The 14,975-nt window shown below is 45.9% G+C and overlaps 1 protein-coding gene across 1 annotated transcript in view; it reads right to left on the bottom strand.

The window, feature by feature from the left end:
* Galnt14 (polypeptide N-acetylgalactosaminyltransferase 14) overlaps positions 1-14,975 on the bottom strand; it is a 218,177-nt gene that overhangs the window by 38,023 nt on the left and 165,179 nt on the right. Inside the window, exons 4-6 of the mRNA XM_032908938.1 lie at positions 6,581-6,648; positions 4,501-4,566; positions 4,221-4,342 (exon numbers count right to left, since the gene is read on the bottom strand). Coding sequence (XP_032764829.1) covers positions 4,221-4,342; positions 4,501-4,566; positions 6,581-6,648 — 256 coding nt within the window. The remainder of the gene's footprint in view (positions 1-4,220; positions 4,343-4,500; positions 4,567-6,580; positions 6,649-14,975) is intronic.

Genomic DNA, 14,975 nt, shown 5'->3' with positions numbered 1-14,975 from the left:
CTTCCTTAAATCCCCCTAAGACTAGTTATCTACTAAAGACTCGGATAAGATTGGACGCAGCTCTATTTTTATCATGAGTGGAAGAGAAGCTCATGAGGTTCCGCCTCTCAATGTTAGTCAGTGGGCAGCTAAGGGTATCATTTTCCCCAGTAGTGTAACCACCGATAAGTTGTCTATGTTTCTGTAACTAATCCCCCACTCATGCTCATGCAAGTGACCCTAATTAAATACAGTGAGCAAAAAAGGCAACATAAATAAATAAAAATAAAAATCCAGGTGTATTGGTGCAGCAAACCTTTAATTCTGGCACTCAGGAGGCACATCTCAGGGCCAGCCTGATCTACATAGGGAACTCCAGAGTAGCAAGAGGTACACAATGAGATCCTGGAGAGGGAGAGCAAGAGCGAGAGTGAGAGAGAGAGGCTTGGAAGATTTTAGTGGGAGAGAGGTAGGCTTGAAAGAAGGTAACAGGAGATGCCACAAAATTCAGTCTATAAATATATGAAACTGTCAAAGAACATCAAAACTAAAAAAAAACTTGAAATATAACCATTTTGGGAATTGCTATATAAGAAATATCTAATTTCAGCAAACTCGGTCCTTAGTGTACATACCTTAAGAACTGAAAACAGATACAAAAATAAAAAGCTATACACGAGTGGATATAGCAGCACTGCCATTCGTATCCACACATGGATGAAGACATACTATGGAATAATTATTTGGCCAACAGAAGATCATTGACATGTTACAGTGTGTGTGAAGCTCAAATACATGTTGGGTAAGATAAGTCAGGCTCAAAGGGCCCTCTCATATGATTCTAGTTTTATGAAATGTATGGAATAGGCAAGTCCCCAGGAACAAAGCAGATTAGTGCCTGCAAAGGCAAGGAGAGGAAGGAAGCAGTAGTTAGTTAATGGGCGTGGAGTTTTCCTTTGAGGTGCTGAGAATGTTTTATAATTAGACCATAGTGAGAGTTGTACAACCCATGAACTGCAGTTTGAGATGGTTGAAATGGTCAGTTTTGTTATATGTCTTTCATGTGTGTGTTCATGCACACATGCAATGCAACTTGAGATGGTTGAAATGGCCAGTTTTGTTACATGTCTTTCACATGTGTGTGCACACACACATACAAGAATACATCTGCTATTCTGGCTAGGGTTAAATTAGAGATCACATGAACGTGCTTATGGGTAAGAGGGGGAAAACACAGCAGAATACAAGGTTGGGTAAATACAGGGTGATTACAGCTACACTAAAAGATGCTTCTCTGAAGAGAAAATGATCCTAAGTGGGAAGAAATGAGGCTGCTGATGTCTTTGTGTGACAGAATTTTGCTTGATTAGTTTTCATTTTAATGTTCCATGTTTTCCAAAATGTCTGCAGCAACTGTAGGACACTTGTGATGGGCAATGAGGGGTCCAGGCCTTTTGTTCCCATCTTCGATGTCTGGGCCACTGGGTTTCCGCAATACCACTCTCCTGGCTTTAAGTCATATGACCTTGTCTGAAGTAGGGAACAGAGCCTCCAACCCCAACTTCTCTCCGAAGCTGGTGCTCATGTCGTACACTCTTTACCTTCCTTGTGGTCTTCCAGCCTTGGCCTTCAAGTCATGTTTATGGACTCTAGTTTCTCCTTGGCTTCTTCACTAGCACTTAGCTCCTGAGTAACTCCCAGGCACAGCGACCTTCCTAGGGATGCAAAGGTTCCCAACGGAGGGAGCTGCTCAACCTCTGGGAGGTCTGCAAAGCTTTCCTATGTTTCCTTCTCATGAAGAACTTTCTTAAGTCAGAGTTGTCCAGTGGTTCTCAACCTTCCCAGTGCTGTGACCCTTTGGTACAGTTTCCTCATGCCGCAATGACCCCCAACCATAACATTATTTTTGTTATCACTTGATAATTGTAATTTCGCTATAGTTATAAACCTTGGTGTAATTATCTGTGTTTTCTGACAGTCTTAGGTGGCCCCTGTGAAAGGCTTATTTAAACTCTGCCCAAGGGGCCACGATCCACAGGTTGAGAACTTCTATCTAAGCCACTTCTAGTATGTGTTAGTCCTTCCCCAACCAGTGCAGCATGAGTATGCAGAACCATGTCAGATCTGCTAAGTACCAATGAATTCCTTTCATACAGCCTATTTGAGACTCTTCCTCAAATAGGTGTCAAGCGATACCAGCAATTAGCTTAGGGGTAGGCAGTGAGGCTATTTCTCTACTAATTCCAACCTGCCACCTCCTCAGTATGCCGGCTTTCCAAGCAATGAGATCCTATCTACAGCAGGTAAGGTGGTGACAGGGAGGGGACTAGTTCCCAACTGCACTTGGCATCTGTTAAGGGAGAGTAAGAGCTAAACTTGGAAAAGAAAATGAAGGACAAAGTAGGCAGTGGCTCTTTGGAGCCATCCTGGCTGAGCATCAGATGGGAAGACTTTGACAAGGTCTTGAGGAGCAGGAGGGTTTGTAGAAAGGGGAATAGGTGGCCAGGGTCAAGAATGAGCCCATCAAAGGTGGGGCACTGGCTGGGGCTGGGGAGATGAGTCAGTCAGTAAAGTACCCAGTAAAGTATGTGCTGTGCAAGCCAAATGACTTGAGTTCGAATCCCCAGGATCCATGGGAAAAGCTAGGCATGGCAGCACTTGCCTGTAGCTCTAGTTACCCCAGAGGTGTGTTGCGCACGTGTAGTTGGAGCAATGGCGACCAGAAGATTCCTGAAGCCCATTACATTCCCCAGTCAGCCTGGTCAAACTAATGAGCTTCAGGGTCAATAAGAGATCTTGTCTGAAAAAATTAAACGTAGGAAGCAAGAGAGGAAAGACATTCCACATTGGCCCTTGTCTGCCATGTGCACCGGTATGTGTACATACCATATACACACACAGCAACCCCTCTACACCACACATGCAGATAGGATGCTGACAATGCCAATGACAGGATCAGGAACAGCCCATCTGTGTCAGCACAGAAGCCAGCGGAGCCTGGAGATGCCAGGATGAGAATACAGAGGGTAGGAAGGTTTCTGGAAGGGTCTTCAGTGCCAAGGAAACTCTCAACTGAATGACCTGCTCATGAAAATATTTCTCTGTTCAGCCCCTTCTGTCTGATTTATATGGGGAAAAGATTGTTTTGAACAATGCTAATGGTTCAAGTTCAGAGAGAATAGTCCCTAATGGCTGTTGACAACAAGCCCCATGTGCGAGAGCCCAGCCAACCTGCTGAGGGTCCTCCATCTAACAGACAAGTGGCAAGGTCTTCCTAGTTCTCTTCTGAGCAGTTTGCCCACTGGGCTCATCTCCTTTTGCAGCAGTGCTCCTATGCAGGCAAGAGGTGAGCAGTAACCAGGAAGAACAGAAAAAACAGCCTACCCTAGGCCATGTGCTGCTTGGCTGATACCCAAGATGCCATCGCTAAAGATTATTAAATCATGTCACATAACAGTCAGGACGCTATTTTCTCATCTGTGAAATAAGTGTGTTACGAATGTCTGACTCCCGCTCCCCACACTGTGCTAGGCAATGGCTTAGGAGGAGTGTCAGGCAACAGCAGTGTATAGCATTAACAATGTGCTCTGTAATGAGCCGGAAGAACGGGCGAGCTTCTTTGAGAGGACAAAGTAATGAGGAGAAGAAGAAAACCCTGCTTTGCTTTCTAGAGTGGTAGCTGAGGCACAGAGAAAGCAGCACACAGAATCTCAGAGTAATTTAAGGGTAAACATGGAAGGGTCTTCCAGTCTCAGCACCAGCCTCCTGGCTTGGCCCAGGGCCTTCAAGTGGTGTGCTGTGTGTATGTGGTTGGAGTAATGGATGAGACAGATTCATTCCATGGGTGGAAGGGAAGACAGAGGCCCCAGGAACTGGATCTTTCTGTTGCGGTCTCCCTACACTCAGCATTCGGGGAAGGAGGGTGCCCTTCTGATAATTTTGATAGATACCGTTCTGGGTCATTTTCTATTGCCCAGAACCCAGAATGCTACCTGCTACCTGCAGACAGCTTCAGTTTTATGCTTGCTCCTGTGAGCAACAGTGCGATTAAAATAAACAGTTCAGGCGCTGCTTCGCCACTGACTACATGCAGTGTGATCTTGTTCGGGACACTTTATTTAGTCCTTCATCTATAAAGTGAGGATAACACTCTCTCCCAACCCTAAGTGAAATTACAGGTTTAGAGGCCCTGAATGAAGGAGGAGGGGGGAAGCCCATCTCTATTCCTCAGCTTGACTCACCTCTTTGACCCTGTGTAACAAGGGCTGCAGCCAATCCCTGTTCACCTCACAGTGGCTGTCCAAGAAGGTCAGAGTGGTGCCTTGGGCAATGTCAGCACCTCGCATCCGGGACCGGACCAGACCTGTATCATGAATGAATGCCCAGGTAGGTGCCACTGTTGCTCCAGTGACAAGCAAGATCACATAAGAGTCACTCAGTATTCCGTTCAACACCCAGACATATATACCCACCATACCCCACTCTCAACTCAGGCCAGCTCTGCTCCATGGCTCGGCCTACCTTGCCGCTCACTGTTGCGCAAGCACTTCACCTTGGGCAGTTTGATGAGCTGTTTGCAGTCCTCAGCTGCAAAGACAAAGGCCATGCTTAGTGAGCACCTGGGATGTGACCGTGTATGAGCAAACTGGAAGGGTCAGGAAGGTAGACCTGCTTGCTCTCCCAACCCTGACTGACGGCAGAGCCTAGTCCTGAGACCAGGGTGTTTCTAAGTCATGGAAGAGGTTGACCGTCACTGAGTAAAGTGACCTCAACTAGGCCCATTTGGAACAGGTCAGCACACAGCAGGATCTGCGTGCTTTTGTGAAAATGGTCCAGGTGTGGATCCTTGGTCCGGTCATCCCTGTTGCTACATACCATTGGGTTATTAATTCAGAGTTTCTTTACCACAGTTAATCTAGTTTCAAATGTCTGGAAGCCAGCAATAAAGAAAACAACTTTGGACTTTGCTTTTAGAACATGGGGGTGTTCTTTATGAAGAGATCAGCCAATAGAGTTTTCCAACACAACATTGCTGATAATGGGTGGGTGGTCTCCCACCTGATAAACAAGAGCCCAAGGCCTCTTGGGTAAGACTCCCACTGCCTTTTGATCTCTTGTCTCAATCACACCTCCCTGTCACTTCCCTAACTGGACTGGTAGCCTCACCCTCAGGTTCTGTTGATAGACCTTGGCCTTTCTGCTTGACTCTGGACTCTAACAAGCAACAGGACAGACTTTTACAGGCTTGCCCTGGCAACATCTTATTCTGAGAGCTCTGAATGTCTTCATACATTATGTCTCCATATAAACTATATATATATGGTTGTTGTCATCTCTTTTATACATGCAAGGGAGTTAACTTGATGAAGCTAATGGTTTGCATGGCTATGGAGTGAGGAAGTCCCAGACCTAGGGTTTGAACCCAGGGTGTCTGGCTTCTTTAAACCCTAGGTTATTCTGTTCCTAGGGGACCTTCCAGCACTTCCTTCTCTAAACCACCAGGCTACCCCCCATGAGGAGTACGCCCCACTCCCAGCTCTTCCTCACTAGGCAAGGAGAAGAGACCACTGAGCTACAGAACCAGTGGAACTTTACACACAATCTGCTTTTCCACAAGGAATCCAGACACACTCTCTCTCTCTCTCTCTCTCTCTCTCTCTCTCTCTCTCTCTCTCTCTCTCTCTCTGTCTTATGTGTGTTTCTAGTGCTAATGCAGCAGGTGTCAATGTGGGAGTGGCCCCTGTGACCTGTTCCCAGCACTTATGCAGGGATGGCGGTTGCTTTCCTGATACCTGTAGTTGTCTGTCCCATGGCACTGCCCACCTGCCTTTCTACCAGGAAGAGATTCCCCCAAATGGAAATGTTTGACTGAATAGAACTACAAACAGGACAGTGGGTAGGGAGCTGACACCGCTGATACTTGAATTCCGATGTTTCTGTAATCATTGTACTTTTGGACTTAAATAGATGTCGAGGGACCCACCCCAGCATGTTTTACGTGGGAAACCGAATCACAGGAGTAAATCTGGGTGGGCCCTGGGTTCTTTTATGAGATACCTAAGGAGATCAGACACAGGAACTGATGACGAACAGTGCGTGGAATGGCCCCAAGGGCTCGCACTGTCATAGATGTGTGTTGGGATGTCCCATGGGGATCTCAATGTCAAGGTCTCCCAGGGATAGAAGCATGGGAGTTCAGATGGGCATCAAAATCAGAAGTCTGACAGGGTTCTGGGTTCTAATGACGGTCCTTTGAATGTGTGTCTTCCTTTGTCCAGGAATGTATGTTAGAAGCTAATGTCACAGATACCACATTCACTCATCCACACATGGACACTCACTCCCCAACCATCCCAGGCAGGAATCTAACAAATTTAGCTAATGAGGTCCTCACAAATTTCCAGCATAGAGCACCAAAATTTTTCTCAAATATGAAGTTGCTCGCTTTTTGAAGCTTAGTCATAGACACTCAGTCTTCCACGTCTGCTACCCAAGTTGGCTTCCCTTCACCTCTAGAGTCTCAATGGGCTCCCCTCCACTCGTACACAGCGGCTAGGACCAGACATTTCTGACTCCATTGTCAATAATCAATAGTACTTACGGTCATTGCTGAAGTCATCCACTAATATGATTTCCTGGATCAGATGCATAGGGGTGCGGTTTAACACACTATAGGAAGAAGAGAAATTATGATGTCTACTAGTTGCAAAATGCATGTACTAACTCCATTTTAAAATATCATATAGCATAGGAAGAATGAAGATGTGGTGGGGGGGCACCAAAAGACGCCCAGTCATCCTGTTCCTACCGAGGATATAATTCTGCCTTCTCCATCACAGGAAATGATATACCGCCCAATGACCCACCCAGACAGAAACCCAGGTGCTACCAGTGACAACCCTCCCTCTCCCCAAACTCCAATCCAATACTTCTATTTGGAGGTTGCACTTAAACCACTACCACCTTGTCTATGTCTGTTCTGGTTCATCCTCTTCTTATGGGCAGGCAGACAAGGCCTTACTGTTTAGCCCAGACTGACTTTGAACATTTGATCTTCCTGCCTCGTCCTCTCAAGCACCTGATTATAGGCAGGTCCCACTATCCCTCCCACTTTTATTTGGTTTATCACTGCAGCCTCTACCTTCTCCAACTCTTCTCAGTCCTAGGCAGTTTTCCTCGTGGCCTTCAAGTGACCTTTAAAGGACACATATTCAATAGTGCGGATGCCCATGTGGCCACAAATAAAGAGAAGAAATCCCATTGTGCCTGTGCTACCTATGCGGTTAACCCTCTGCATGTTCCACACCACGCCCTCGTATTACTGAGCTGACCTCTGCTGACTGAAGTTTTCTAGGCCCAGAGCTTCCAGCTGACTCTCTTCTGTTTATTCACTCCTGGGAGCGTCTTCTTCAAGGCCTTGAAATGGCCCCGAGTTGCCCACAAGGACCGGTTCAAATGTCATTTCCTCTCTAACAGCTTTCCAATCTACTTAGGAGAATTAATTGTTTCCTCCCTCAAGATTCTTTCACAGTTTTTTAGCTGAAGCTTCTTACAGCGTTTTTCCCCGGTCCTGACACCGGCAGCTGGTTTTACACCTTACCAGGCAGGCTCCTGCCGCTGTAACCCTGATGTCAAGGCAGAAGCCCTGGGGAGAGAGGAAAGCACTCTAAAGAGAGACATGTGTGATTTTCCTCCAGCTAGCAGATAATCGCTGAATTAGTGTTTAACAGACACAGAAAATGCAAGCTTCAGCTGACCTCCAAATTAAGAATACAAATGGCTTCTGCCCTGCACCTTGTAAATGAGTGGAACTAGGGTCAAAACTCTGTCAGGCCAGAACAGGTATGAAGTCTTACATGCGACAATTCATAAGATCCCTGAGATTGCATTTCTCTTTCAGATATTGGGGATCTTTGTGTGTGTACATGTTTGTATGCGTGTGTGTATGTGTGTGTGTGTGTGTGTGTGTGTGTGTGTGTGTGTGTGTGTGTGTGTGTTTGCATGCATATGAAAGTGGAGGTCAGAGTTCAATGTTGGATGTTGTGGTGGTTTGAATGAAAACAGCGCCCCCAAAGGCTCATAGGAAATGGGACTTTAGGAGGTGTGGTCTTGCTGGAGTGGGTATGTCCTTGTTGGAGGAAGTGTGTCACTGGGGATGAGCTTTGAAGTTTCAAATGCTCAAGCCAGGCCCAGGGTCATTCTTTCTTCCTTCTGCCTGCCGATCCAGATACAGAATTCTCAGTTACCTTTCCAGCACCATGTCTGCCTGCATGCTGTGATGGTTTTTGCCATGATGACAATGGACAATGGCTGGCTTAATTGTAAGCCAGTCCCAATGAAATGTTTTCCTTTATAAGCGTTGCCATGGTCATGGTGTCTCTCCACAGCAATAAAATCCCTAAGAAAGATATCTTCTTTAATTATTCTCACCTTAGTTTGAAGACAAGATCTCTCACTAGACATGGAGTTCACCAATTTGCCTTGACTACTGACCAGCAGGCCCCAAGGGTCCTCCTGTCTCTACTTCCCAACACTGGCATTATGCAAGTACATGCAGTCGTCCCTGGCTTTCTTTATGGGTGCTGCAGATATGAACTGAGGCCTTTATGCTTATGCAGCAAGCACTTTTCCAACTGAGTTATTTCCCCTGGCCCTCAAGCGAATGTTCCCCTGAGGGGAATATTATGTTCCCCTGAGGGGAATAATACAAAAATATTATTTAATATTTCCCTCAAACATGTTAAACAGATTTAGTTTCCTCGATGCCAAGCTGAGACTGTTTTGTTAATTCTAAATCTGCATTTTCTTATAAGAACGATAAAATAATTTCCCATAGAAAAGTTATTTTTCACCTTCCCTGGTCACTGGATTAGAAATAAAGTTCCAGTAGTTGCTAGCCATTTAGCAGTGTTTGTAAAACAACACTTTTTATCTATTCTTTGAGAATAAAGAAAACATATACACACCCTTGTTCTCCCTTTCCAGCTCCCTCTGGTCTCTTCCAAACTCCATGTCCTCTCATTTTCCTTTTTTATTTATAATCAGCCACTGAGTCCTTTTAGTGCTGCTTATATTCACATAGGTGTGACGCCATCATCATCCAGGATGGACAAACTACCAGTGGCCACACCTCTCCCAACAGCCATCAACTTGTCAATAGCACCTCAGTTAGGTGCTTCCCTAGACCATGCTTGAATTGTGACTGTCTTGGTCTTGTGCGGGGGACAACAGCCTTCTGAGCGCATGAGTGCAATGTCCTTGTCGTGTGCAGCATTTCCCAGCATTCTTCCTCACCTTCTGACTTTCACACTCCTTCCATCCCCTCCCCTTTGAGGTCGTAATCCCTGGGCCTTGGGCGAGAGAGGGGCTTGACACAGATGTTCTACTTAGGTTGAGTTCTCAAGTCACTTCTCCTCCTTTTGACTGGTTCTATGACTCTGTATTTGTGACTGCCTCTTGACAAAAGAAGCTCCTTTGACCAAGGCTGAGTCTAGCCTAGACCGTGGGTCAGTTCCAGGCCCCACCCTGGACCCACGGTTATGGGATTCTCCCCACTAGAGAATCTTTAAGACAGAATGCCTACACCATTTTTCTCAGGCTGGAGCTGACTAAAAAGTTATCTGTTGATAGAGAGCCTGACACAGTGAAGTTAACTGTAGGTACCCTTTGCCCCAGAACAGGACGGGTTAACCCACCCCAATGCTAAATTTACAATATATTACAGCCTTTGTCTCTTAGGCTTTTATAAATTACCAGCCGATCACAGGAGTGGTAAGGAAGGAATTACACATCTCCTCTCACCCTCACTGATTTCTGTTTCATTTCTTTTGGAATACAGGGAAACTGTGGGGGTGGGTTTATAAACCCGAGAGCCTAGTAATACCCCTGTAGATGGTAATATTCCATCCTTTGTTCTCCTCTCTCTATATTGGAAGGATGCTTAGTGTGCTGTGTACTGGGCACTGAGCACTGAGTGAAGAGCACTAGGGAAGCCAGTTTCACCCCCAGAAGCATTATCTACCACAAAGCTATTGGACTTGGGGCAAGTGACTTAGTCTACATAGTAGTTGATCTGTAAAATGGGAGTAATTTACAGTCGAAGATTCTTCAAAAAGACCACAGAGATAATTCAAGGAGAAAACCTATATGAATGCATTTAGTGCAACATTTTGCACTAAACAGTAATACATAGTAGCCATTCTTACTATGCCGTGTGTCATTAATGATTTGTTCATTAAACTGACCTCCCATGTTAGACATGACAAGGGTCACAGGCTTGGTTTCGGTATTAGCTATGTGTTTTAGAACTCTTCTGAGCATCTCCAAATGTCATGGTTCAAAAATGTTTCTGCTTCACAACAGCCATCCCAGTATGCCCTGAGTCCTGTGTATAGCGGAGAAGGGGGTTCAGAGTGGGTGCAGGTGGGGGTTTTCTGAGCATTGCTCTTCTCAGATCTGCCTGAGCTGGGTTTCCAGTGCAGCCCCCTTCCGATGCAGGATGCAGAGTCTTTGAGAAAGGAACTTTGCCGGGAGCTACCTTTATTTATGAAGCCTCAATTCTCACCATGGCAACTAGTGCAAGGTGGAGAGAAAAACGAACCCCAACACAAAGCCCGGGCAGGGCAGTTGTCACTGTCTATAGGGAGGTGGGGGGCAAGGCAAAGAAAGGAGGTGACAGCCTCTACCATACAGTGGTTGGAAGAGATTGCTTACTGTGATTGTCCCGAAGAAAACACAGCAAACCCAGCCACCATCCCTCTAATCAGGGCAGGAGGGGAGAGGGAGGCAGACAGAGGGAAAAAACCTGCTTGAAGAATAACCTCTAATGAGGTTTGATTACACTGGAGCGTCTACATTCGATTCCCCCAAATCCCTGCCAGCTCTTTGAAATTCAAGAGTTCTCTTCTGTGAACATCAAAGGGTAAATCGCGGGTAGCTCAGAGCAGGTTGAACGGAGAGATGATTAGCGAATGAAAAATGTCCAGGGTTTAAAACAGAGGGGGTGAAAAAAAAGAAAACAGAAAGGGAAAGGAACCGTCAGCAGTAAGTGCTAATTAGACCATTTCCTGCTAACACCTGGCTTGCTTGTTCCAATTGAAGTGATGGTGGGGTCTCCCCAAAAGTGCCTCTAGGCTAGGAGGGCCTGAGAAGGGAATGCACTCTGGGTACCTGAGGTGGCTGGAAAAGGAGAAAGTTAAGTCCAACCCAGGGGCCTTGGTCCTCTGGGGCCCTCCTTTCAGTACTCCTCCCATCACACATACCAGTTCCTGCCATCTAAACCTTGGCTGTTGTGATCTCCTGCCCTAAGTCCTCTTTAGTTTCTTCAGTTCAGGCTTCTCACCTGCTGCCCCTCAGCAGAGTAAATCCCGTTTCCACAGGACACAGCCCAGTAGAGGGTTTTCATTGTTTCATTTTGCAGCTGTTCCCTTCATGCCGTTACAACAGACAGAATCTACGACTTCTCCTGCTCCCCTGGATTCTGTGATCTAATTATGGGATCTGTGTGGGGCCCCAAGATAATGTCAGGGTAGTTTGGGGAATGCCAAGTAAGCCCTGCAACCTGCTTGCTATGTAGTCCCGAGTGGGTCTGTTCCCTGCTTTCGTTGCTTCTGTAATTACCTTTCTCTTGTAAAAGCAGGTGATATTAATACTTGACCTACTTCACAGGCTTTTGTGCGTCTGAAACGAGGAAATGTATTTGAAATTGCTCCGTGAACTCCACAGTGCTATATGCAGACAGGTTTTATCAAACACTCCATAAATACCAGTTGAAAGAAGACCTGGGACCTGCTAACAGTGTAGTTGTTCTGGAGTGGGCAGATTTGGGTCGAAGTGCAGGTCTGGGTAGCCTCCACTTTTCTGCAGGAGGGCTCCAGTCAGTAGAACCGAGCCTTCAAGCACCATGCTTCCCTCGGCTTTGTGAGCATCACTTAGCACCATGCCTGGCACAGGACAGTTGCTCTTGGAATGTGGGCACTGATGATAAGACGGTTGAAGCTACGAAGAGTAACAGACATGATGCACAGCTGAGATTCTCAAAGTCTGAGCCCCGAGCCAGCAGCATTGCCACAGCCTGGGACTTGTCAGAAATGCAAATTCCTAGGCCATATTCCAGGCTCACTGAGTCAGAGTCTCTGAGGCTGGAGCCCAAAGAAGCATGTTCTAGCAAGCCCTCCAAGAGAATCTGGCATTTTCTCACACTGGGGCGCCATCACACCAGAGCACAGTTATCTAGCAGGACTGGAGGCTTATTACCACAGATGCCTCCCCTGTGCCAGCAATAGATCCCGGTCTTTTGCTTACTGTGATTAATCTTGATGGGCACATTGGAGGGATTATGAGACACCCTAAAAATTAGGAAAGCATCTCTGAACATGTCTGTGGAGGTGTTTCTGGAAAGACTGCCACGTGGATCGTCCAAGTGAGGAGGGAAGACTCTATCACATGACAGCATCACCATACAATGGGCTGGGGGCTCAGACAGTACAAAAACTGGAAGGAAGAAGCCCATTGATGCGCAGATTGACTCCCCTTGTGGGTACACATACTATGGCTGCCCATGGACATCAAATGTCAACATCTTCAGTCTTAAATGTGTGGTCATACCAATATGTCTGTCTCCAGGGAGCCTTGTGGACTTCAGTCTTAGACTGGGGCTGTGCCATTGACCTCCTCTTCACTCAATTACATGTATCCATAAAGCTATCTATTTATGTATCTATCCATCTATTTATTTATTTGTGTGTCTGTACGAATGCATGTGTATGCTGTCATGTGTGTGTGTGTGTGTGTGTATGTGTTTGTACATGTGTGTATGTGTAAATGTGTTTGGTGTGTGTGTATGTGTGTTTGGTGTGTGTGTGTGTGTGTGTGTGTACATGTATGTGTGTTGTGTGTGTGTGTGTGTGTGTGTGTTGTGTGTGTTGTGTGTATTATATGTGTGTGTGTTTGGTGTGTGTGTATGTGTTGTGTGTGTGTGTGTTTGGTGTGTGTGTATGTGTGCGTATGTGTTTATATGTGTGTATGTGTGTGTATATGTGTGTGTTTGGGGTGTGTGTGTATGTGTGTTTGGTGTGTGTGTATGTGTGTTTGGTGTACATGTGTGTATATGTGTGTACATGTATGTGTGTGTTTGGTGTATGTGTGTGTGTATGTATGTATGTGTATGTGTGTGTTTGATGTATGTGTGTGTATGTGTGTGTGTGTGTGTGTGTGTGTGTGTGTGTCCACCTACCATGGCCCTTATATGGAGAACAGCTTTCAGGAGTTGGTTCTGTCTTCCACCAAGCGAGACCTTTGAACTGAACTTCATGTCCAGACTTGGTGGCAAGTGCTTTACTGTCTGAGCCATCTTTCTTTCTATCCCATGCTTCTCACTCCTACCTACCTTTTATTTTGAGGCTTCAATTTTTTTGGACTGGTTTCTCTGGTTTTCCAGTTGACAGACTGGTATGATTAGACTATGGGGCCTTATAAATTAATCTAGTAAATCCCTTTTTATAATCATAGATGTGATTTGTTCAATCCTGCAGAAAATACTGTTAACCTATTAGCACTTACTCAGTTTTCTCTGAAACCATCCCAGAGAACTAGTAGCAATCATAGTTGCTATTTGTCAGGGTGGGAAACTGAGGCAGAGAGGTTCAGTCCAGGGTCACATAATTGTTACAGGCTGAGCTAGACAAATATAGCCCCAGAGACCAAACTCTTAACGGCCTACACCTGGAAAAGTGCCTCCCTAGGTCTAGGATATTACCAGAGAGGGAAAAGGGTTGAGATACTACTACTACTACTACTACTACTACTACTACTACTACTACTACTACTACTACTACTACTACTACTACTACCCCCACAGACTTGCCTATAGGCAATCTGATAGAGCTGTTTTCTTAGTTGAAGTTTCTCTTCCCAAAGCCTGTGTCAAGTTAATAAAAAAACAAAAACAAAACACAACAACAATAAAACAAAACCAGGAAGCCTTAATGCATACTTTATTGAGGAGGCTGGGTGGGCTCTGTGAACACCTAAAGCTCTGGTTGTACATCTAAAGCGCCAACACCACACCAGGGATGCTAAATCATCCCCTGTGTCTTACCTTCTTGGTTCAGGCAGCTGAGAGGACTCAAAGTTAGGGCATTGACTAGAATTTTAGTGCTGTGCTATGAGACCTTGATGTGGGACCTCCAAGTCTCAATTCTCTCTGTTGACCTACTCACCATCCCAGCTGAGGGCAAGAGCCCAAGTCTGTCTGAAGAATGACCTTACTAGGTCAGGGGGGGCTACTGTTGGGGGTCTGAGGGAGAGTGAGGCAGCTTGACTGGATAGGAAGGGGTACAGATGGGGAGAGGAAAGAAGTGTCATTCCAGAGAATGTGCTCAAACCTGCCAGAGTCTCCTGAGAACCTTGGGATGGAGGGCCACAATTCCTAGTCAGGTCCCTGCCCTACTTTCTGGAGCCAGTTTGCCTATGACTGGCATTGAGACTTGAACACATGGAAAAGCCCGGCAGACCACAGGTCATCATTGTCAGGACAGACCTCTCATAGCAGGAACATGTCTGAGACTGACTGACAAGGTGTCAGGGAAGCCCAGGAAAAGCAGGACTGGAACTTACTGTAGATGCCCAGAAAGCAAACATTAATAATAAACTGTCACTGTTCCCATACATCCTACTACCGTCCCAGTTTTGGAAAGATGTAAACAAGATGAGCATCCTAGGGCACACTCAAGTCCTGATCCTAGCCAGAGGCTGGGGATGGAACAAGCAAGCCATCTGTCTGAGCTTCCTTCATCAGTTGTGACCGTGTCAGCCATGTTCTTCAGATGGTCTAGCACAGAAGGGCAAAGGACCTGTTATTCATCTCTCTGCTTGATTTCTGAATGTTCATGAGTTACCAGACACTATTGGCATCTGTCTTTCTCTTCTATAATGGGATGATGGCCTCTCTCTTCAGCACATGAGGAGTGGCAGAGCAGCAGCATATGATGTATAGA

This window comes from Rattus rattus, chromosome 7, assembly GCF_011064425.1.
Source record: "Rattus rattus isolate New Zealand chromosome 7, Rrattus_CSIRO_v1, whole genome shotgun sequence".
Lineage (NCBI taxonomy): Eukaryota > Metazoa > Chordata > Mammalia > Rodentia > Muridae > Rattus > Rattus rattus.
This window is presented reverse-complemented; position numbering and strand designations above follow the sequence as displayed.